This window comes from Ceratina calcarata, unplaced genomic scaffold (assembly GCF_001652005.2).
Source record: "Ceratina calcarata isolate Rehan_Ccalc_2016 unplaced genomic scaffold, ASM165200v1 scaffold428.2, whole genome shotgun sequence".
Taxonomy (NCBI): domain Eukaryota; kingdom Metazoa; phylum Arthropoda; class Insecta; order Hymenoptera; family Apidae; genus Ceratina; species Ceratina calcarata.
Genome location: NW_017166501.1, coordinates 264,515 through 289,720, shown reverse-complemented (window position 1 = coordinate 289,720; position 25,206 = coordinate 264,515). Strand labels below are relative to the sequence as shown.

At 37.1% G+C, this 25,206-nt stretch overlaps 4 protein-coding genes across 4 annotated transcripts in view; 1 reads left to right on the top strand and 3 right to left on the bottom strand.

Annotated features, from left to right (window-relative positions):
- The first annotated feature begins 12 nt into the window (after window positions 1-12).
- On the top strand, window positions 13-10,352 carry LOC108626710 (protein Wnt-11b-1). Its single transcript, XM_018027531.2, has 5 exons — window positions 13-661; window positions 5,032-5,273; window positions 6,580-6,932; window positions 7,117-7,388; window positions 9,334-10,352. Exons 1-5 carry the CDS (start codon window positions 576-578, stop codon window positions 9,506-9,508), a joined length of 1,128 nt encoding a protein of 375 aa, XP_017883020.1. The 5' UTR covers window positions 13-575; the 3' UTR covers window positions 9,509-10,352.
- Window positions 10,353-11,309: 957 nt separating this feature from the next.
- Window positions 11,310-13,182, bottom strand: LOC108626691 (odorant receptor 4-like). The gene is made up of 7 exons (XM_026815028.1): window positions 13,117-13,182; window positions 12,711-13,024; window positions 12,240-12,564; window positions 11,950-12,180; window positions 11,759-11,872; window positions 11,525-11,680; window positions 11,310-11,450 (listed from the first exon to the last, which is right to left on the bottom strand). The coding sequence occupies exons 2-7, from the start codon at window positions 12,965-12,967 to the stop codon at window positions 11,400-11,402; spliced, it is 1,134 nt and encodes a 377-aa protein (XP_026670829.1). The 5' UTR covers window positions 12,968-13,024; window positions 13,117-13,182; the 3' UTR covers window positions 11,310-11,399.
- Window positions 13,183-13,809: 627 nt separating this feature from the next.
- LOC108626689 (uncharacterized) lies at window positions 13,810-23,618 on the bottom strand. Its single transcript, XM_018027506.2, has 19 exons — window positions 23,483-23,618; window positions 23,293-23,389; window positions 22,355-22,476; window positions 22,129-22,288; window positions 21,592-21,818; window positions 21,173-21,434; window positions 20,912-21,069; window positions 20,388-20,685; window positions 19,945-20,222; window positions 19,720-19,872; window positions 18,948-19,105; window positions 18,541-18,816; window positions 18,059-18,389; window positions 17,769-17,999; window positions 17,581-17,694; window positions 15,142-15,372; window positions 14,951-15,064; window positions 14,717-14,872; window positions 13,810-14,029 (listed from the first exon to the last, which is right to left on the bottom strand). The coding sequence occupies exons 2-19, from the start codon at window positions 23,372-23,374 to the stop codon at window positions 13,880-13,882; spliced, it is 3,501 nt and encodes a 1,166-aa protein (XP_017882995.2). The 5' UTR covers window positions 23,375-23,389; window positions 23,483-23,618; the 3' UTR covers window positions 13,810-13,879.
- Window positions 23,619-23,943: 325 nt separating this feature from the next.
- Window positions 23,944-25,206, bottom strand: part of LOC108626688 (uncharacterized) — a 6,241-nt gene continuing 4,978 nt past the window's right edge. The window contains exons 11-14 of the mRNA XM_026815021.1: window positions 24,803-25,033; window positions 24,521-24,634; window positions 24,274-24,429; window positions 23,944-24,118 (exon numbers count right to left, since the gene is read on the bottom strand). Coding sequence (XP_026670822.1) covers window positions 24,068-24,118; window positions 24,274-24,429; window positions 24,521-24,634; window positions 24,803-25,033 — 552 coding nt within the window. The 3' untranslated portion in view covers window positions 23,944-24,067. The remainder of the gene's footprint in view (window positions 24,119-24,273; window positions 24,430-24,520; window positions 24,635-24,802; window positions 25,034-25,206) is intronic.

Below are 25,206 nucleotides of genomic sequence, written 5' to 3'. Positions count from 1 at the left end.
GGAGGATTCCACCTCCACGGCGCGCGGCAAATCCTGCGGGATGGCTCGACGCCCGACGGACACCTGTAACCACGCAGACTCTCTGCGCCGCGGAAACGGTGCGAAGGAAACTTCTCCGAACCGGGAACACCGTGTCTATCTGTTGGTCGCCGATCATTTAGGATATACAAGCGCGTTGTCTACGTGCTCCTACGATCAATCCCCCAGTGACAGTGCATGTGCCCTGAGTGTACCTTCGTTTCATTAAGTGTCTCAATCCGACGTAAAAAAAGTTGTTGGTACTTGGAACATTTTAATTGAAAATCGCATCGTTTCGTTTACCGAGTAAACTAGATCGAATGATCTTTGTTCTAATTCGAACAAATAGAAATGATATTTTGGTCTATTTAACGAATAGATTTTTGCTTGAAAATGAACGATTCGGGGGTACCGCGATCGAGTCTGATAAGTTTCGTCGTACATCGAGACAAGTATTAACGTCCCAACGTGCGTGTAAAGCTCGATCGGAATTGAAACATTTGATGAACGCCGCGCGAGGAACAATGGCAATTTTCTAGAATGTAAAGTGAACGAAGATGGTGGTACCGAAGAGAAGCGATGCTCAAGTCTGGCTGTTCTTGTTTCTGTTACTGATCCAAGGTGGCAAATGCATCAAGTGGCTGTAAGTTGCATTACCTCGTACGTTAAATCGTAGATATGAAATTCGTGAAAACGTATCACGTATGTAATTCATATAATTTATCTCGTTTTTGCGCGTTCTTAAATCATGTCAATAATTTATTCCAAAAGGATTGGAATCGCGTTGAAACTCTCGTCTATTGTACAAGACACGTCGGAATCATTAATCAGTTACAAAACGAAATAATCGCGCGTCTTTATTGAATGGGTGCGGTAATAATAAGGGGATTGGAACGGGGCAGAAAGAGCTGTGCTCTGTCGAGGCTGCGTGAATCCTTCGGTAACAAGCAGCCCGAGCCATTTCATATTTATTCGCAAGGGCTCCGGAGGAGACCAAAGATTAATGCAGACCCGTTAATGAGAAACAAATAGGTTACTGTCTAAGAGAAGTATGTGTGTCTGCACGAGTAGTGGAATGGAAATGAAGAGCAAGGATCGTTTGATACTCTTTTCTCGTACGGAACAATAATTTTTAACGAGAATAAATTGTATTTACCGAACGAGTATTTCTTTCTCTGATAAACCACTTCAAATTGCTGTAACTGTAAAACCGGTAAGAAGATTCACAGAATTAGATATGCAATATAATTCACGCGAGCAATTGCATGCGTATTTTAAAATTACTTTCGTAAACTCGTAGAAATATCTACGTTACGTATGTAGATTTTATTGTAATTCTCTCTTTTTAAGGTTTCAGAATGGACTTGATTTATATACAATAAACTTTGTCCCGTCCATCGACATCCATACGGTACTCTGATATCTGTGTTACGCGAGAATTGTTGAATGGTGGCGTGGATCGATACGGCAAACGAGTAAAAATCATCAAACATAATCAACCGCGTATATCATCAATTCTCCGAAAGTTCTCCCTCGTTTCGGCGAAACGTTCCACGCGATTAATCTTTCCTTCGGGCGCGGGCGCAGCCTTCGCGGAACCTTCTCCGCGCCGTGATTCCCGCCTTAATTCAGTATCAATTAATCCATGCCTCATTTCTGACCAGCTTCGATTTTTACAAGCTTTCTTTCTCCGATACATCGTTCACCATTATAGTTATCATCTTTACTGTGCGTCATAGAAACATCGAATTACCCCGCAGGTCATTTATCCGACCGATCCTATCATTTATTCTATATAAAATAATATGAAAAGTATAGAATCGGATTAACTGTTATAGCAAAGAAACACGCGTTCCTTGGATTCTTTGTATTTTGCACGCGTACAAACGTTACGTTAATTGTTCCGTTCGAGGCACGTCTTTGATCGAGTCAAAGGGGAAAAAAAAAACAGAACGCGAGAGAGAGAGAGAGAGAGAGAGAGAGAGAGAGAGAGAGAATGACGCACGGCGTCGGATGATGAATGGAGGAGTGATGGTGGTTTCGCGTGCAAAACCAAAATACGGGACAGGGAGAAAAGTACGAGAGGAAGACGGCACAGCTAGAACGGGGTTGGAAGATTAGGGGTTGCCTGCGATTCGTGATTTATAAACGCCCTTTCCAAGAAGCTTCACCTCGGACTACTGCCCCGTCACTCCGAGCCCTTTCCATCCTCTAATCCCCGTGTACTTCTGTACTCTCTTTTGTTTATAATCTTCGCTTAGGACCTGTACAGTCCATCCTGCAATATCTACCATAGTTTTTCGATAACGTCTTTCAGTTGATAAAATATTTATTGACTGTTTTCTATACTTTGTTAAAGAAGGTGCAGAGCTTGCACTCTTGCTATTTTATGTACCCTGCAAATCATTCTTCACGATGTGCAAATTTTGAACTTTGACTCCCCAATCAATACGTTCATTAATCATATAGTAAAAAATGATTATACGCGTCGAATCCGTCAGCTCTTCTATTAGGACTTGTACAAGGATTCTGAACTAGTATGATGCTATTTATAAAACCCGAACGTGTTACACTAATCTCGAATTCGTAGCTCATAAATCATCCGTTGCATGATTCTCGTGCATCGCAGGGGGCATCATCGCCCAATTAGACGTCTTTCATGCCATAAGACATATTCGAATAAAAAGAATTTATCATCGTATTTTGGTATATTACATTTCTTATTTCTTTGATTTATTTCATTTATCTTTAGTTGAATTTCTTTAGACTGCGTCCACGTGCACGAGGGTAATACGATATAATTTTAGCTATAAATTCATATAATAACTGTGGCCAACGTTAATTAATCAATTGACGCTAATTAACTTGCAGTGGCGTAATGTACCGGAATTCTACATTGTGAGCCGAGTTCCTCGAAATATCGATCCGTTACGTCCTCATAAATTCGAGGATGATCGGTTTTTAAGTATTCAAAGAACCTCGGGAACTCGGATCATTATCACGCTTGTAAACATCGTGTTTTACGACCTATATGTGAAAGCCAATTTTGGAATTATGCGTCTTGTCCCTCCCACAGGAATTCCGAAGCCGGATGATGATCGATGAAAATATACAGTGAATATTTCATAGACAGAAACTTTTGCATATCTCTCCTTAACAAGTGATCAATGACACATTTCTAAATTTAATCCTCGATCGCGTTAAAGGCAACTGATGAATTAATTTAATTAAATCTAAACAAGACAATCTAATATTTTGCGGTCTAATTAAAAATTACTAAGGACTAAATGATTGAAAGCTGGATGATTAAAGGGTTAACGGATCTGCTGTTAGCTGTACTATAATTTCCGCTTTCACTGGAGGTCACCTGGTGACCATATACGTACGCGGTACGCATACGGCAGAGCCTCCGGTGATCGCCGACTTATTATCAGTCCCGTAAAAACCCCAGTTTACGATGGAACCAGTCAAAACGAATTTCGAAATTGCAGCCGACACTGGGATTATCCGAGCGTGCGGATGTTTCCAAATGTATGTACATCGGCCAGTTTTATTGAAACCGAGTCACATTTTCATAAGAATGCGTACACCAGTGAACGACCGTGAACTTCCTACAAGGATAAGCTTGTCCCCGTGGCACTTTGAAAAAGAACCGAGACAGCACTGCATTTGATAGATCGGTCCTACAATTATGCAAATCATTTCAATTATTCATAACTGACCGTCCAGTTTACACGTAATTATATGTAGCTGCAATCTGCTGATCAAATTCGATTGACATAAAATTTTCTCCACGCGCGAGATCGTTTAAACTAGAATGGCTGATTGAAATTCAGGATACGTAGAAATGTTGTTATATTGAATCTACGATTGTAACATTAGCTTGGAAAGCTTATTGTACACTTTCTTGTTATTAGACGCAATAAATCAAACGCAGGAGTGCGATATACTAAACTAGACTGGGGATACGATTAATCAGCTTCGGTGACGAAAGACGCGTTGGTAAATCACTCGTGGTCGTAAAGAGCGTGACAGAAAGTGCTCGCTATCCAATCTGTGGTTCGCGTTTAGATTTGTTGCGACTCGTTATTCACGCGCGGAGTACATATCGTATCGATAACCGTTTCAATTAGCCAATGAACTTAAACTATTCTCAGTTGTGCACACCCAGGTTCTCGCGTTACCACCTACTATGCAACAAGTCTGAACGAATTACGAACGACGCCAACAGTAGTTCAGAGGATTGGCTTGCATCTGTCGTTCTGATCTTTTTATACGAGAGGAAAATCGTAGAATTCGTTATTCGACGAGCTCGGTATATTTCGTTCGCACGTATTTCAACGAGAGAACGATTGAAACCTATTTGTGAGTTCGATGTTGGAGGCAAGAGCGTTAAAACCGCCATGAAAATGGGAGATGTGTAGGGGTTTACGATTGTCCCAGTTCTGGTGGATTGCGAAGACGAGCACGTGACGCGCGGACACGTTGGGAACGACAGTCGGCATGGAATAATGAATTAGACGTACGGCCTTTTGATAGGGTAATTTCGAGGGTAGGTCGGTGACAGGGGGTTGGCGAGCTGGCCATTCCCAGGGCTGTTACGTCTAGACGTATCCGTGCTGAAGCCATTCCGACTTTCAGGTGTCCGTAATTATCCTACGGTACAGTTTGCCGCACGTATCCACCCGCGCCGCTTAAACCCACCTTTCAGCTTCACGCTCTATAATTTTCCAAATTCACCCCTGATTTACGACCGTGCCCGAACCGAACCCGGCTACGGACAGTTTACTTCTTCTCTCGCTCCGCGATTTTCAACCTACCGTTCCACCTTCCCCTTTCTGCCATTCAAGTAAATACAGAGCAGTACGCTTCTGGTTTATATTTATGAATTTATTGATTAATGAAAAAGTATCGTACGATTGTTCGCGTTCAAGTCTCTTCGTTTCAGGAAACAATGGAACGAATAATTATTTCTGTCCATTTGAAAATATTTTCCCATGTCAAATGAATTAGAGCTCTCGGGCGTACCGAGAATGGGTACACGTGGACGAGGGAGGCCTGCACCGGTGCGAAGATTTCTGGACTCCTGGAGAGAAAGCAGGCAAGGGCTTGCAGGGCAACGCCAGACGTGATGTCTAGCCTGGTGCAAGCAGCGAAGGACACCTCGGTGGTCTGTCAGCAAGTATTCCGACATCGTAGGTGGAACTGCAGCAGCATCGAACGCGCGCCTGATTACACCCCCGAACTGCTCACCGGTACGTTAATGAAGAACTAGGAAAACTAACGTATGAATCATTATTTTATGAGTGGACATCAAAATTCCATTTATCACGGTTACGCGTAAAGCTGACTAACGATATCGTGCAATAAATTTCGTTACGACTGTTTGATTCGCGTTCCGGGTATGAATTATAGCGAGCGAGACGCATTGATTCGATATGCTTTGAGATCTCGTAATGTATTTGTTACCTCGTCGCATGAATTGACTGTGATCAGAGAAAGTGAATAACTAACACTCGTGAATTGGCAATAATTCAAATATCAAAGTAGTTCTCCAATCGCAATGGAGCGCAACAGCTCGTGTGTAAGTATAAAAAAGAAAGACATATGTATACGACAGGTTCTACTTTTAACTTTGCCGTAAAAGTCAGCCGGAAAATTTGATAATTTCGTGACGTAAAGAGGATAGTACTGGGGCTATAGGATACGAGACTTGAAATAAGTATCGGATATCCTTTTTCGAAGAAATTCACGGTAAATAGGGAAGGAAGACTCGCCTGAAGCGGCTCAATTAGTGGTGATTATCAAACCTTGGCGGCTTCCTTCCTTCCATCCTTTCTAGTCCGCTGTCGGATTAACCACGAGCATTTGACGATAATTATATTGTAAATAAAAGTGTACCCCGGCAATACCGAATATCCTCCGTTAATGAGAAAACTGAGAAGCTCCCGAGTTGAGAATTTCGGAGTGACGATGAAAAACGCGCGATCCCCCGATATTGCCAGAAGAGCTGCCCCTTTTGCCGTCACGCTAATCAGCTTTCCTTCAATTATTTGAGACCGTCCGCGCGCCGTGAATAGCATTTTAAAGCCAGAATCACTATATGCGAGCCCCCCGGTTATTACAGATTTTCAGTTCCCTTCGTTAATTGCCTGCGGACTTCTTATTTAATGGAAAATCGCGCGATCGCTTTGACGCCCTCGACCCAATTCATTCAGAAACACTTTATACGATAGTTGCCAAAGCTTCTTACGTAACGAAATTAGAATCTTGTTAAACGACTTTCTCAGTCCCGCGAGTCGAGCGAAATATCTAGTATTCAGATTTTACAGGAAACGTATCATACAAAAAGTATGAATAATGTTTGTCGCATGCAAAAATGAATGAAACGTCCATAAGAAAATGGACAGCACAGTCACGTCTATGCAGTGTTTAAATTATGGGAGAAATTACTTTCCTACAAGCATTGTATTAAAGATAATTGAGAGCTTACTGTGGACCGAAATAAGGCTGAATAAAAGCATTTGTCTGGATGTTAACTGAGAATAAAAAAATCTACAGGGACCAGGGAACAAGCGTTTGTGTATGCGATGTCAGCAGCAGCTGCGGTGTGGAGGCTAGCGAGGGGGTGTGCTCTGGGCAACCTGGCCGCCTGCTCCTGCGCCACGCCGCCTCGGAGGGAACCACCGTTGCCTTCCGCCTTGATCTCACCCTCGTCCTTTACTGCTACGTCCGTCTCCTTCGGCACGCTGTCCTCCAGGAACTCGTTCAAATGGGGTGGCTGTGGCGACGACGTGAAGTCCGCGTCTCGGATGGCGAAGAGGTTCCTCCAAGGTGCGACTCCTCCTGGCACAGGTGCAACGGCCAAGTTCATGCACGCCGTTAACATGCACAACAACCGGGCGGGTCGAAGGGTAATTCAGATTTCCAATTATTCCCTCTTCAATCGATGTAAAACGTGGCATACTTTTCATTAGAAGTTCAGATGAAAATTGTACGAAGCAATTTTATAGCCTGTTTCAAGAAGAGTAAATGCTTTTAGAGAGAAAATATTTATACAAATAGATTGATATATAAAATTGTTTTTGTTTCTATTAGGCGGTCGAACAGTCTTTGATCCTCGAGTGCAAATGTCACGGAGTTTCCGGGTCGTGTAGCGTGCGAACCTGTTGGCGAGGCTTGGGTTCCTCGGGGCCGGCGGCAGCCGGGAGTCGGCTGCTCCGGAGATACGCAACGGCGGCGGAAGTCCGACCGCGATCAGGCGGCAGGTTACCACCCTTGTATCATCACGATAATCTGCTGTATACCACCAAAAGCCCCGACTATTGTCTACCGGACAAAAGGAAAGGCAGTCTCGGGACCGTTGGCAGGTAAATCAAATTTCCTTTTCTATCCTTTTACTGTATATACGGCTGATAGGTAACATAAGACCGGTTTCGTACCGGTTTACTAGCGATTGTTTCGCTCTCCCTGTGACAATCGTATCCCCACCCTTCTCTATAGCTTTTCTCTTGACAGTGAGTACAGCTAGTCCCATAAGTATATTTACACGTATTAAATTTCAAATGCACCAAGTGATACAGAAATGTATCATAAGAAATCGTGTTAAGAAAACCGAGAATAAAATATTGCATACTTTTTTAGCTTAATTATATAAAGGTTTTACAATAAGCTTGTCAATGGCTCTTGCTAAGAATCGCGACAATGCCATTACCTATACCTGTTTATGTACGTACGTACGTAGGATAGTCGTAAAATTGGACGTAGATAAAATGATAAAACACCTACACCACGTATCATAACTATAAATCCAATTGGAAGAATCTATACACAATAAATTGTGTACAATATCGATTGTCAACCGGATTGAATCGTAAATTTATTTTTAAAACCATTATTTTGTAATCAAACGATTCTAGCATGTGTTATATGAAATGCCAATCGATATCACTAGACTGCGGATCTTGAATATTGAAGCTAACTAAAAAGCTTCATTTATATAAAAATAATCACATCAAGCATCTACTTTAGATGATTGAAATAGAACGGCTAAATTATAAATGTGCAAGTACCAATATCGTCGTTACTTATCTTTTAATTTCATCAACGCGTACTCTCGCTCTGACTTTATGAGAAAGGATATATCGCTTGAAACAGCATCACGCGTATCAAATTGAATTTACAATAGAAACGACGGTATTGATAATTGTATAATAAAAAATCTAACTGATACTCGACATTAAAACGATACCCGTGATATTTGAAAAGAGTTTACGATCCGCGATTGGAGATGATCGTAGCGTTTATTTCTGTCTTCGAGCTAGTCAACTAATCTTTATCTCGCGCTAATAAAATAGTGTGATGCGGTGCATCCAATCTACTCTCGGCCTGTCCTCTTTATGCAGCCACACACAATGAATTCCACTCCTCGATCTCAGTTATCTTCAGATACTCGGTTTATTTATGCGACTGACTTGGTAATTATCTATGAGAGAAGACCTCCGAGTTAGGGTGGGATAACATTTTTCCAAATCGGAAAACCTGTTCTCCAATTCGAATAAATCCTCTGCTTTACGATATTTCAAACCACCATTACTCTCTCTCTCTCTCCTTCTCATTCTCGAGACACATTTGTTAAAATTTTAATAGAAAGCACACCATTAATTATTTATATATTTCCACGTTTTTCGTCAAACGATCTAGTATCATTTGCATACACAGAATATTTCAATATCCTGTTAAGAACAGTCAGAAGGGAAACTAAATTGTGCTGAAACAGATCAGTTTTGGATGACCCTGTACACGTTTTCTCTTGTAAATCGTTTTTAGTTGAATGCACGATCAAGGAAATCTCATGAATAAGACAAATTCTTATGCAATTCGCAAACTTATCAGATGCTACTTTTGGACAGGTTAATATTTCATTCCCTTCGGATAATGTATGGTACCAGGTTTCTCTCCGAGCACCACTGATCGTGAATGGCCTGCAGCCTCAAAACCAGTAATTATAGCCCTTCGGTATAATTATACAAAGTGGGCGTGGTGAATGTTTATTACGGGACGCTTTCGACTACTTCGTCGTATACTTTTAGGAACCGTTTTTTCTTCACACTGTGCACGTACAGTCCCTACTACGAAATATGACAGAACCGTGTACGAATCTCATTTACATAAATGAAATACTAATAACTAGCTGACATCTATCTCCTGTTACGAGAAAGCAAGCTTCGTACACAGGGTTATTGTAAATGCATTACAATTAACAGAAAACTGTTGCATTGGGAGCATTGTTGATTATATGTATTATATTTTCAGACAATGCAACGGTAGCAGTACGGGATACGAGGGTTGCGAGTACCTTTGTTGCGGTCGGGGGCATATAACGAAGACGGAAGAGGTACTGGAACGATGCGATTGCAAGTATATCAGTTGCTGTTACGTAAAGTGCAAGACCTGCAGAAGAGTCATGAAAACCTACGAGTGCAAATGAATTCACGCGAATTCGTATCGGTATCCCACTTATTAGACGTACAAATAAATTCTCGCGACCAACTTTCGACTTCAGGTCTTGTATACGAGACGACGTAACAGTGTGCCAATAAGAACTGACTCATTCGTTCATCAATCAACATTTACTCGTTCCACGAGTTCTTCATTAAAAAGTCCTCATTAACTCTGTGTGCATCAGTATTCATGCTTCCAATTAAAACCAGGGGAACTTATTTGTACACCTAACGTCTTCGCCGAACAATAACAAATGTATTCGAATTAATATTCTCCAGGGACTCTCTATAAGTAACGAAACTTACGTTCAAGACTCAATTGTGTAGTACAAATAATTTCAATTGAAACAATGCAAAACACGTTTTCGAAAATTATTACAAGTAATTGATCATCGATGATAAAGGTACTTAATTAGAACGTACATGTAATAATAATATTTAAACAAATAAAACCCTTATTTATCTCAACTGCTATATTTATTAAAGTCTTCGATATGACAAATAGATAATCGCAGCTGCTGCCTGTTTACATTGTTCGAACACAGACATGCGTTTATCTTTGACCTGAGATGAATTAAAAGAACGAGACTGTGGATTTTTATGCAAAATACAATTTTCTTTTACTTGAAAACATGGAATCCGAAGGTTACTTAACATCATAATGCATCCGTGAATGCATAAACATTCGCAATCGTCACCAAAGATCAGAAACGAACTTTTGATAGGAAGCAGGCAACGCTGTGACATGTTAGACATATAGGCATATTTATTACGATGTAAATAATAAGTTGACTAAGGATTATACTCTAACAATAAATCTTACTTGGCATAGAGAAGTGGCTCTTTTTATTCTGTCTTGAAACCATTCCGAAGTAATACGTACTGTGTAGCAGTTCGGTTCACGTCAATTCACCCCAGGATGGCTGACAGTATAAATAACAATTGCGTCGTATTGTTTGTGATACACTTATTAAATAATTCACTACGCACCCATAATAAAACCCACCGAACAACATGGATTGCCCACAACTCACCATGGGGATGTACACTGCAATCTGTGTAAACGGTCGTAACTAATAATTAACGCGCGATTGAAAAGGGGGCGACACGTCGCGTAAAAACGTTCCAGAAACGTTCGGCGTCTGACTAAAAACGAGGGAAAGACCGTTAATTAAGTTAGTTCGCCGAACGATTAATACCCAGTCGTGAGTCATTTATATCCATTTATATTACTGGTGGTGAATATTGTGATCTTTGTACGCAAAGTGGAATAATGGGTATTGTGATTTATAAGGACACTGTAATAGGATCAGACGAACATTTCCGGACCGATCGGACCGTGAGAGGCAAGGAAGAAGAAGAAGATAAAGGTAGGAATGCATTCTTTCACCATTAAATATTTCTTCTTATTCTATTTCTATACTTGAAACAACTAACTTAATAAGGTAATTGCGTATGATAAACCATGGTTACGGAATTTTTATCGTTTTTGGTATCGTAACGTCTTTTTTGTTATCGCCATGGTATCATGGCATATTCTACTTCATTTTCGTGTGTCTATATCGAACGGCTTGTTCATTTTATTATCCGCATATTGCTAATAATATGCAATTGCATTAGTGTCATTGGTGAGTGCAATCAGGAGATGCTTGAGAGGAGACAGATTAATAAAATGGTTTATTGAAGGTAAGCAAGACAACATAAGTTTAACGTTCAATATTTCAAATATTTTAATCTGAACGAAATTTTTTATTTAATAACATTTTATTCATGTTAGCTTTGCCATTTCTGATAAAATGTGCTTAACTGTGATAACTATTGTTAGTCGTAGTATGACATTTGTCAACACTTCGAAATCAGTAATTTGCCATTAACATTTCACTCCATCGCGTATAAGACTGATACGTATGAAGCCGAAGCCTTCATCATCTAGAAAAATTATTATACTTGTCTTACAACGTTCTTAAGCGTGTGATTTAGATTTAATTTCTGTGATTACTTACATTAGCGAACGTTACAAGAGATAAATTCGTAAACTTCCCAATAGTTAGAGTCAAAGACTTTTGTGAACGCAGTATTATTAATAAAAGTGCACGGGTCTCTTGAACACTCAAATCATACCAATTAGAATTATATGCCGCCAAACCAACGTATTCACCCTATAAAAACTCTTCACGTATTCTAATTGTTTAGAAATATTTGAACAATTGCAAGATACTTGACGCCATTAGTCGTACCTTTGTGGTAAGATATTCTCCAGTGTAGCAAAGTATTAGGGCCTCAAAGTTGACGGATAGATAGAATGAAAAGGTCCTGGATAGTGCCGTGAAAAATTGTCCAGTATCCAACGCCTTTAAAACAAACATGCTTTAAACACATAGGATTTATATGGTTAAAAAAAGTCAAGTTAGCACTTGTGCTTACTCACAGTGACAAGCACGAAGCCGATAAAACACATGACGATAGTATTGTAAAGAAACTGTGCCAATGCAACCATCGTGAAAAGAGTCTCAATATTCTCCGATAGAACGATCACTCTTTCGTGTTTCACTATGATACCCCTCATGCTCATTAAACGTGCTTCTTTTTCGTTTCGACAGTCCAAATCCTGTTTCAATTTCTCGGTGATTACTTCGATCCGAGCTGCTACATGAATCACCTGACATAGAGAATCAATTTTTTTATACAAATAAAAATAGAGGAATTATTGACACTTACAAGGGTGGTGGACAATGCCATGAATGCTCCTGCGGTCAACGAGAGTATCCATTCTTCGATCACTTGTACACTTACTACTGTTTCATACACAGGTGTTTCAGTTAAATTGAATGGGAAGTGTAACAAAAATTTTTTTTCTGTTGTATCGTCGCTAGGACTGAGAAAAATAGTTGCTGTGTAAAATGGGACAGTAGGGAAATATATCATTAGCGTTATTTTAGTAATACGGTCAGCCAGTGCAGCCTTTTGTATCATTATTCGGCTATCGGACTGTTCAAGATCATTCCAATCCTCAGCCATAATCGCGAGCGTCTCAGTAAGAACTCTGCATAAAATCATGTACAGTTAACAATTTGATTGAGTAAAGATTGAATTATTTTCCAAAAGGCATTGCTTATGAATTGTTTATCGCTGATTTTCGTGTAAGAATATTTTGATTTTATCTCATCGATATACAATTATTGATTTTACCTTTGATGAATGCAAATGGCGACGAATTTTGCGAAAACAACCGAGTTGGAAATTGCGACACTTAATTTGTCCAATAGATCCACCATAGATTCATTTTTAACATGAATTATACAGTACCAGAATTGAAGTATCACAAACGTTAACAAAACTGTTATGAAAGCGGTACGTTTCAATATCCTGTATGAGGAGTCGGGCCAAAGGCCAGTTAGGCGAAGACAAGTCTCCATTAAGTCGCTGATTATACTTTTTGCAGCCATGAATATTAATATATACAGTTTTCGTTGGAATACCAAAATCAGATAATTAGATATTGCCTATACATTAGTAACAGTTTAAAAAATCTTATTCTTTAGAGATAAATGAATTGGAATAAAATGGTATATAATTTGTTAATAGATAAACTTACAATGACGTAGCGTCTTTGCTATCAAACAATAAGTATGAGTATAGAAATAAACATGTCATTCGAAAGGTCTTAGCGCGACTGAAGAATACTTACTTCATTCTCGGTAAAAGAAAGGAAAAAAGGGTGGGAAAAGTTTCATACCAATTTTGCATTGCAATCTATAATATATCATCATCGTGCATTCAACTAGAGTAAAGTTTAAATAATGATAGTACAGTACAGTAGAGCATGATGTGCTCTGCAATTATTATTTAATAAGAGAATCCAGGGGGAACTTCTTTCTGTGTACACAGATATATTATTTGACGTAGTCTAAACTTATTTAATAGGACGAAGTTTAAATCTATCTTTGACGAATTAGTGTATCAATATTCAGGATCAAAGTTTTACATTTATTGTGTCCAACTTTGACTGAAAGTTTTATTTCACTGTCATGGAGGATCGTGATATTGATATACTCGTGTATGTTCGTATCGCGTATACAACGTTAAAGAGATCAGTACTCTAGCCAGTCTGTTTTCTGCAGAAATCAGCGACGGATGTGCTAGTGTCAACGTGTGCAGGTATTATATTTCACACATCAATTAAATATACGTAATATCGAATATATTTTTCTGTAAAACTGGATCATGCAATTAATTTCAATGGTTAGGATCCGTAGATATGATCGTCGTAAACTCTATATTAGAGATATTTAGAGATGCAGAAATTTAATTTTATTCAATTAGTATTCCAGCGCAGGCTACATAGTTTTAATAACATTCTAAATAGCTTCCGTTAGAATTTCGTTTTCTGATGATTTCACCCAAGGCATCCAGGTTCCATTAAAATGTTCAGGGTAGGAAGCTGGATCCGATGACACATTCGTTTGATGAATCAAAACTTTATAGTATTCTTCGATGTAGCTATTGATCTGGAAAGGAACAAATACATACGATATATAATTATGTAAAATATCAATAGTTGATAGTTGCTAAATTGTATGTTTTAAGAAAATGAAATTAATAGGATTTTTAATTAAAATCATTTTATTTGCATTATCGTTGCAATCGATTAGAATTGCGCATCACCCTATCATAGTAACTAGAGTCAATTATTATTGGACGCTTGCTACTTCGTCATCGTAACGTAGCATCTGTTCATTAATCATTAGCATTTCATTCCATTGCATATTTCCATTAATATCCTTGGTTGATAATAGTGCGTAATCACAGAATGTTTGAGGAAACGTTGATTAATAAAACGGATTATCGAACGTGACGAAGAAAACATAAGTTTAATATTTCAAATATTTTAATCTGAATGAGATTTTTTACATAACAACATTTTATTCATGTTAGCTTTGCCATTTCTGATAAAACTTGCTTAGCTCTGATAACTATTGTTAATCGTAGTATAACATGTGTTAACACTTCGAAATTAGTAATTTGCCATTAACGTTTCATTCCATCGCGTATAAGACTGATACGTATGAAGCCGCAGCCTTCAGCATCTAGAAAAATTATTATACTTGTCGTACAACTATTAGGTTGCAAGAGATCGAATTAGGGAAAGGAGTTTTTAAGCTCCTGATTTAGATTTAATTTCTATGAGTACTTACATTGGCGAACGTTACAAGGGATAAAGTCGTAAACTTCCCAATAGTTAGAGTCAAAGACTTTTGCGAACGCAGTATTATTAATAAAAGTGCACGGGTCTCTTGAACACTCCAATCATACCAATTAGAATTATACACCACCCAACCAACGTATTCACTCTACAAGAATTCTTCACCTATTCCAATTGTTTAGAAATATTTAAACAATTACAAGATATGTAAAATCGTTGGTCTTACCTTCGTGGTAAGATATTCTCCAGTGTAGCAAAGTATCAGGGCCTCAAAGTTGATGGCTAGATAGTATGAGAAGGTCCTGGATAGTACCGTGAAAAATTGTCCAGTATCCAATGACTTTAAAACAAACATGCTTTAAACACATAAGATTTATATGGTTAAAAAAAGTCAAGTTAGCACTTGTGCTTACTCACAGTGACAAGCACGAAACCGATAAAACACATGACGATAATGTCGTAAAGGAACTGTGCCAATGCAACCATCGTGAAAAGACTCTCAATATTCTCCGATAGAACGATCACTCTTTCGTGTTTCACTATGATACCCCTCATGCTCGTTAAACGTACTTCTTTCTCGTTTCGACTATCCAAATCCTGTTTCAATTTCTCGGCTATGATTTCGATCCGAGCTGCTGCATGTATTACCTGAAACAGAGAACCAATTTGTTTATACAAATGAAAATAGGGGAATTATTGACACTTACAAGGTTGGTGGACAACGCAATGAACATTCCTGCCATTATCGCGAATATCCATTCTGCGATCACCTGTACGCTTATTACTATTTCATACACAGGTGATTTAGTTAAATCGAATGGGAAGGACAACAAAAATTTTCTTTCTATTGTATCGTCGCTAGGACTGAGAAAAATACTTGCTGTGTAAAATGGAACAGTTGGGAAATATATCATTAGCGTTATTTTAGTGATACGGTCAGCCAGTACAGCCTTTTCTATCATTATTTGGCTATCGGAGTGTTCAAGATCATTCCAATCCTCAGCCATAATCGCGAGCGTCTCAGCAAGAACTCTGCATAAAATCATGTACGGTTAACAATTTGATTGAGTAAAGATTGAATTATTTTCCAAAAGGCATTGCTTATGAATTGTTTATCGCTGATTTTCGTGTAGGAATACTTTGATTTTATCTCATCGATATGCAATTATTAATTTTACCTTTGATTAATGCAAATGGAAACGAATTTTGTGAAAACAACAGTGTTGGAAATTGCAACACTTAATTTGTCCAATAGATCCTCCATAGATTCAGTTTTAACATGAATTATACAGTACCAGTATTCAAGTATCACAAACGTTAACAAAACTGTCATCAAAATGCCACATTTCAATATTTTATATGAGCAATTAGGCCAAAGGCCGGTTAGGCGAAGACAAGTCTCCATTAAGTCGCTGACTATACTTTTCGCAGCCATGAATATTAAATATATATACGCTTTCAGTGGGATACGAAAATCAGATTATTAGATATTACCTATGCATTAGTAACAGTTTAAAAAATCTTATTGTTTAGAGATAAATGAATAGAAATAAAATGGTATATAATTTGTTAATAGATAAACTTACACTGACGTAGCGTCTTTGCTATCAAACAATAAGTATGAGTATAGAAATAAACATGTCACTCGAAAGGTTTTACTGCGACTGAAGAATACTTTCTTCATTCTGGGTAAATGATAGGGAAAGAGGGAGGGAAAAGTTTCATAACAATCTTGCATTGCAATCTATAATATATCATCCTCGTGCATGCAAGAAGAGTAAAGCTCACATAATGATATTACTGTAGAATACAACATGATGTGTTCCGGAATTACTATTTAATAAGAGAATCCAGGCGGAACTTCTTTTTGCGTACACAGATATATTATTTGACGTAGTCTAATCTTATTTAATAGTACGAAGTTTAAATCTATCTTTGACGAATTAGTGTATCAATATTCAGAATCAAAGTTTTACTGTCCAACATGTGATGTGTCCAACTGTGACTGATAGTTTTATTTCACTGTGATGGAGGATCGTGATATTGATATACTCGTGTGTGTTCGTATCGCGTATACAACGTTAGAGACATCATTACTCTAGTCTACTGTTTTCTGCAGAAATCAGCGACGGATGTTCTAGTGTCAACAAGTGCAGGTATTATATTTCACACATCAATTAACGTTTCATTCCATTGCATATTTCCATTAATATCATTGATTGGCATAATTAGAGAATGTTTGAGGAAACGTTGATTAATAAAACGGTTTATCGAAAATGCCAAAGAAAACATAAGTTTATCGTTTAATATTTCAAATATTTTAATCTTTATAAGATTTTTTATTTAACAATATTTTATTCATGTTAGCTTTGCCATTTCTGATCAAATGTCCTTAGCTCTGGTAACTATTGTTAGTCGTAGTATGACATTTGTCAACACTTCGAAATCAGTAATTTGCCATTAACATTTCACTCCATCGCGTATAAGACCGATACGTATGAAGCCGAAGCCTTCAGCATCTAAAAAAATTATTATACTTGTACAACTATTAAATTGCAAGAGGTCGAATGAAGTGAACAAATTCTTAAGCTTATGATTTAGATTTCATTTCTGAGTACTTACATTAGCAAACGTTACAAGAGATAAATTCGTAAACTTCCCAATAGTTAGAGTCAAAGACTTTTGCGAACGCAGTATTATTAATAAAAGTGCACGAGTTTCTTGAACACTCAAATCATACCAATTAGAATTATATGCCACCCAACCAACGTATTCACCCTATAAAAATTCTTCACGTATTCCAATTGTTTAGAAATATTTAAACAATTGCAAGATCCGTGACACCATTAGTTGTACCTTTGTGGTAAGATATTCTCCAGTGTAGCAAAGTATCAGGGCCTCAAAGTTCATAGATAAATAGTATGAAAAGGTTCTGGATAATATCGTGAAAAATTGTCCAGTATCCAACGACTTTAAAACAAACATGCGTTAACAGTTAGGTTTTAGATAGTAAAAAAGTCGAGTTAGCACTTGTGCTTACTCACAGTGACAAGAACAAAGCTGATAAAACAGATGACAGTAATATCGAGAAGAAACTGTGCCAATGCAATCATTGTAAAAAGGTTCTCAATATTCTCCGATAGACTGATCACTCTTTCGTGCTTCACTATGATATTCCTCATGCTCGTTAAACGTGCTTCTTTCTCGTTTCGACTATCTAAGTCCTGTTTCAATTTCTCAGTGATTACATCGATCCGAGCTGCTACGTGAATCACCTGATACAGAGAATCAATTTTTTTATACAAATGAAAATAGAGGAATTATTGACACTTACAAATGTAGTGGACAACGCCATGAACATTCCTGCGATTATCGCGAATATCCATTCTGCGATCACTTGTACGCTCACTATTATTTCATACACAGGTGATTTAGTTGATTCGAATGGGAAGTTCATGGCCAACAAAAATTTTTTTTCTGTTGTGTTGTTGCTAGGACCAAGAAAGATAGTTGCTGTGTAAAAAGGGACAGTAGGGAAAAATAGCATTAGCGTTATTTTAGTGATACGGGCAGACAGTGCAGCTTTTTGTATCATTATTTCGCTATCGAATTGTTCAAGATCATTCCAATCCTCAGCCATAATCGCGAGCGTCTCAGCAAGAACTCTGCACAAAATCATGTACGGTTAACAATTTAATTGAGTAAAGTTGGAATTGTTTTCCAAAAGACATTGCTTATGAATCATTTTAAATATCGCTAATTTTCATGTAAGAATATTTTGATTTTATATCACGGATATACAACTTGCAGTTTTACCTTTGCTTAATACAAATGGCAACGAATTTTACGAAAACAACCGTGTTGGTAAATGCGATACTTAATTTGTCCAATTGATCCACCATAGATTCAGTTTTAACATGAATTATACAGTACCAGTATTCAAGTATCACAAATGTTAACAAAACTGTCATCAAAATGCCACATTTCAATATCTTATATGAGCAATTAGGCCAAAGGCCGGTTAGGCGAAGACAAGTCTCCATTAAGTCGCTGATTATACTTTTCGCAGCCATGAATGTGAAATATATACAGCTTTCGTTGGGATACGAAAATCAGATTATTAGATATTGCCTATACGTTAGTAACATTTTAAAAAATCTTATTGTTTACAGATAAATAGTTAGGAATAAAATGGTACATAATTTGATAATAGATAAACTTACACTGACGTAGCGTCTTTGCTATGCAACAATAAGTAGAAGTATAGAAATAAACATGTCACTCGAAAGGTTTTACTGCGACTGAAGAATACTTTCTTCATTCTGGGTAAAAGGCAGAGAAAGAGGGAGGGAAAAGTTTCATACCAATTTTGTACTGTAATCTATAATATATCATTCTCGTGCATTCAAAAAGAGTAAAGCTCACATAATGATATTACTGTAGAATAGAACATGATGTGTTCTGCAATTACTCTTTAATAAGAGAATCCAGGCGGAACTTCTTTTTGCGTACACAGATATATTATTTGACGTAGTCTAAACTTATTTAATAGGACGAAGTTTAAATCTATCTTTGACGAATTAGTGTATCAATATTCAGGATCAAAGTTTTACATTTATTGTGTCCAACTTTGACTGAAAGTTTTATTTCACTGTCATGGAGGATCGTGATATTGATATACTCGTGTATGTTCGTATCGCGTATACAACGTTAAAGAGATCAGTACTCTAGCCAGTCTGTTTTCTGCAGAAATCAGCGACGGATGTGCTAGTGTCATCGTGTGCAGGTATTATATTTCACACATCAATTAAATATACGTAATATCGAATATATTTTTCTGTAAAACTGGATCATGCAATTAATTTCAATGGTTAGGATCCGTAGATATGATCGTCGTAAACTCTATATTAGAGATATTTAGAGATGCAGAAATTTAATTTTATTCAATTAGTATTCCAGCGCAGGCTACATAGTTTTAATAACATTCTAAATAGCTTCCGTTAGAATTTCGTTTTCTGATGATTTCACCCAAGGCATCCAGGTTCCATTAAAATGTTCAGGGTAGGAAGCTGGATCCGGTGATACATTCGTTTGATGAATCAAAACTTTATAGTATTGTTCGATGTAGCTATCGATCTCGTCAACTATCTGTGAATAGTAAACTGAACTTTTATGTTTGCTCTAATAATATAAAGTATACAAAGCAAATCTTATACTTGCATATGGGTACTTGGAAGACAAATCCGTAGTTTCGCAGGGATCAGTATAGATATCAAACAAACACTTGTCAAAGCATTTTGGATAGCTCGTAAAGTTCTTGCAAACAACCATCGCTTTCTTTCGGAGTTGAGATATTTTATTCGCATCTAACTTATAATTTGATATACTAGCAATAGCAGAACCCGTTGGGGAGTGTAGAATGCTTGAAATATTGTATTCTGGATATGATTTATCTGCACCACTATCGCCATAATAATCACCATATAAAGCTGTTGCTCCTATATGTAAAAATACTTATACTAATTGAAATTTATTGTTAAATCGATTAAAAATTTTCGTATGTTTGTAACACTTCAAGCTTGTACACAAAGCATAGTGTAGTTAAATATTGAATGATTTTTAATTTATATATTGACGTGTAAGTGATACATGATTCTACTTACCTTTAATCAATTTGTATCTCTTCATCAACGCCGCAGAAGTATTGCTCACTTCGTCAATATTTAATAATACACTCTTACGCTTATCTTTTCCTTTTTCTGAAGTGATAGTAGACCATTGTTCAACACCATCTAAATCCTCTCTCAAATCATTTAAGTTACCACCAGCAGCTGAATATAACGTTGGCAGCCAATCCGTGATATGAATCAATTTATTAATGACTCTAGAGGGATTTTTTATTAACGGAGAATATATACAAGCTGTCCCACGAATTCCACCCTCGAACAACGTAAATTTCAACTGAAAATCATAATAGCAATTTGATAAGATAATATAATTTATGAAATGCAAATTAGTTGTACGGTTCAAAAAATCGTTTCTTGATTATATCAAGTTTGGAAAGGGGTTTCTACTCAAAATTAGTTTTATCAAGACCAGATTTTTAGGTAACTCGAGAATGTGAGTCTTAACGTAAAGGTCTTGAAATGTAATGATTTGACTGTTGTAATAATATTTAATTCATTACCCCTCGCAGAGGATAGTTTGATCCATAATTCTCTAATAATCCCTCGGTCTGTGCACCATTGTCAGACATAAAAACGATGATCGAGTTCTCTAACATGTTCGCTTGATTCAGCGCCCGAACAACCCTGCCAATCGATTCGTCCATAGCAGTGACCACTCCTAAATGAACCTTTGCATATAATTCTGTTCATGTGTTTCTTATATGTCATTTAAAATGGCGCACAATCACATGTAAAGCTTCGTAATTCTTGATATTATATACCTGCAAATTTTCTTCTATTAAAATTTCCAATATAGCCCAAAGTTTCGTTCACGTATTTCGCATCACGAACTTCCATAACTTCCTTAGCATCGCTAGAATGAGGAGCAAGATGAGATAGTTGTAGATAAAGGGGTTTAGACTGATCGTGACCCAAAATTATGTCCTCCGCTCTTTCTGATATCAGATCAGTCATGTATTCGTATTTATATTTAGGAGATAAGTGCCCTGGGATATCGTAATGCAAATCGTGCCCGACATGATTCTGTAATGTGATTAAAAATACATGCATACTTTTAATGCGGGAGCTTGATAAAATCAGTTTTTAATAACACTCGAGGCTCGATCATTTGCTCTATGAATGAACCAAGCTCGATCTATGATACTTTATATCATTAGTAAGATTTGCAAATAAATCTTACATCTTGTTCGATGGTATGATTGAAATACGAGATGTAACCATTGTAATATCCCAAGAAGGTATCAAAACCGCGATAGGCAGGTGTGTACTTATCCTCGTAATAGCCAACGTGCCACTTGCCCACAAGGTGAGTTGCGTATCCTAATTTCTTTAAATGGGCTGGTAAAAGGGTATTGTTTAAAGGAATCGCGCGTGCTTCGCCTGCTTTTAAAGGATACCCTTGCATACCTGTTGGAAAATTAGCAAGTTTCAATTAATGATAAAAATTTACGATCCTATGATAGATAAGAAACGTTGTCGTAGATCACGGTTGGGGATTTTTAATTAAATAGCTAATGTATTATTAATTTATCATTGATTGTCTGATCGATTATTATGAAACGTAAAAGATCCCAATTATTTCATTTTTAATTGATGATTTATATCTGCTTGATAACAGCCTGTACGTTTTCATATATACTGAACTGTTTCATTGTAAATACGTTCTACTATTCAGAAAGGTCATACGACTTCACTAGAGATCCTGTTGAAAGGATACCTGATCGTATAGGATAACGTCCGGTAAGAAAGGCTGTCCTTGATGGTGTACATATTGGTAAAACATAATGCCGTTGCAGTATTACGCCATAGTAAGCTAGAGCGTCTATATTTGGCGTGGCTATTTGATTGGCACCATGGAAGCTTACATCGTTCCAACCCTTAGCGAGATAGTTCAATTTTTTATAATTACATAATATACATTTAAATAACAATAATAATCTTACAAGATCGTCCGCCATAATAACAATTATATTCGGTCGCCTTCCATCTGTTCCTCTTTCATGTACAGCCACTGCATAGTACAATCCCCAGGAAACGATCACAGACACCGTGAAAGTCAGGATAACTTTCCAAGTTCGAAGCATAATTATATTATAATATCGAGTGAAAACAGGTAGTGTGATTTAATTTTAATTAGCGGACTCTGACAGAAATCCTGCTGTACACATTATAGTTTGATATCGAATCACTGTTTAAAACTGCGCGGTGCACCACGACTGATTGTCAGCAACGTGTGTTTAATGCTGCAACCGGTGAAACGAGACATACATGTATATGTATATATATATCTACATTTAAGTACCCGCTCAAGATAAAACAATCGAATTCTTTACACCGGGGAGACAGGGTCGCACGTGATCGTATGCAATTCATTACAAAGCGTAAGATAGAAGGTGTGAGATAGTTCGCATATTTGTTAAGCTTGCAATAACAAGTACACACTGGCGATAAAAATACTTATCAAAAACATATAGAGTCTTCAATTAAAGTTAAAACCTTATATATATGAAGGAAGTAAATTAACGTTTCTCAAGATGTGAATACTTCTGAACGTTTATTACTATATTTATTGTCTGCTAAAGTATCTTTATCTTAAGCTCCATTATATGTATTTACAAATCCTTATCTTTGTTCATAAATACTCACAGAATGATTGTTTAAGCGATTTGCACTTGCAATTAATTGTGATAAGATTTAAGAGACCTTGTATTAGTTTCAAAGTTTCAAGGTGACTCATTATTTCGATCTGATGAGTTCAGTGATAAATGGCGAAGGAAGTATTAAAAAGGAACAGATACATACGATATATAACTAAGTAAATATCAATAGTTAATTGTTACTAAATTGATAAACGGTAATATGCCCAATGTCCAAAGGATACCCTTCAATGTCCGGTAAGATGAATTGGGCCCAGCACCGATCATTTGAAAGCTGATCATCGGTCGGCTGTCTCTACTCGTCATGCTTGTAAAACGTATCTCGTTCGTATATAAGAATTTGATTATAATAAATATCGTTTAATCTAAATATAATTTTTTTAGCTATCCAGGAGAAAACGAGGTTCTACTTACGGGATAACGATTCGTAAATTATTATTTTATAATAAAGAAGAGATTGCAGTAATATGTGAATTTACGTTCGAAATATCAAAATAGACCGTGAGGATACTGGCCGAAGAGTTTCAGTGCTACTGAACTACTGGGGACAATTTCTGCATTGTTAATAAACGAAGCAAGAGGGGTGGGAAACTTACATAAAAGCTACAAAACGATGTCCACCGGGAGGACTGTATAATGTATCGTGATTACTCATTCGAGGAGGCTATAGCTCGCGTAATGGTAGTATTAGATTAAAGCGGGTAATTACCGTCGAGAAATAAACATTTTCTTCCTCTACTTTCGACCATCTAAACGCACTTATGTTAGTAGTACAAACTTTTGTCACGTAAAAATGATAGCCAATATACTGTGCGTGAATGAAGAAATAATACATACATGTGTCGCATAGTAGCTTGGGAGAAATAAACAGGATCTCCTGTTTAACAGTATTTTATTTAGATTGCGTTCTTTTAAAACATTAGTGCATCGTACAGTATTAACTATTCTTCTTCGTTCTGTTCGAACGTCGGTCAGTTCTTCAGGTACTCGTCGATTTGTTTACTCCATTGCATACAGCACCGATATGTATGAGGCCGATGCTTTTAACATCTATAAAAATTATCAGAAGCATATCTATTTTTATTAAGAAATATCCACTTGAATTGATTTGTAAAGAAACTGCTCTGTTATATTGCCGAATGAGAAGAAAAGTAGAGAAAAATGTGAGCTCGTTTATTTTAATTAAAATTTGTAGTCGACTTTACATTGGCGAACGTTTCGAGGGACAAATTCATGAACTTTCCAATGGTCAAACTCAACGGCCTTTGCGAGCGCAGTATTAATAATAATAGTGTACGATTCTCCTTAATACTCAGTTCGTACCAATTTGAATTGTACGCCACCCAGCCAATAGTTTCACTCTGCAAAAAATGATCGAAAAGTAATTCTTACATTTGAATAATTTAAATAAGATGTTTCGTTGATTACATTGTAAATATTGTATCGTCTTACATTCGAACTGAGGTATTCACCGGTGTAACAGAGTATCAGAGCTTCGAAGTTAATAGTTATGTAGTACGGTAAGCATTTGAACACGACCGTGACCATTTCTTCGGTGCCTAGCGACTATAAAAATTGTACAAATGAACTTGGAACATTTAAAGCAACTGAAATCGGCTAAACTTTGTATAATCGAATTATTGAACTTGGATTTTAGCTTCACGCAATAACGAATTACTTACACGTACGTAAAATCGCTTACACCTAAGTAAAATTGACCGTAAGTTTACTTACTGTCATAAGCACAAAGCCTACAAAACAGATGACGAGGATATTAAAGAAAAATTGTACCAATGCTATGAACGTGAACACTGTCTCTATGTTACTCGACAAGCTGATTATTCTTTGGTGTTTTTCTATGATGCTCCTCATGCTTGCCAAACGTAGCTGTTCCTCGTTTTGGCCATCCAAAATTTCACTCAACTTGTCGCAGACTACTTCGATTTGGCCCACCACGTGAATTACCTGACCCACAAAACGTTAGCACAAGTGCATTTTATTTACGTCGCATGATTAAGGATGTATTGGCTATACAGTCAATCCCAAAAGTTTATGCACTTTAGAAACGCATTTTTTAAAAAGAAATCAGACATCGGAAGAACATTGCTAATAATAAACAACAACAAAATTTTTTTTAT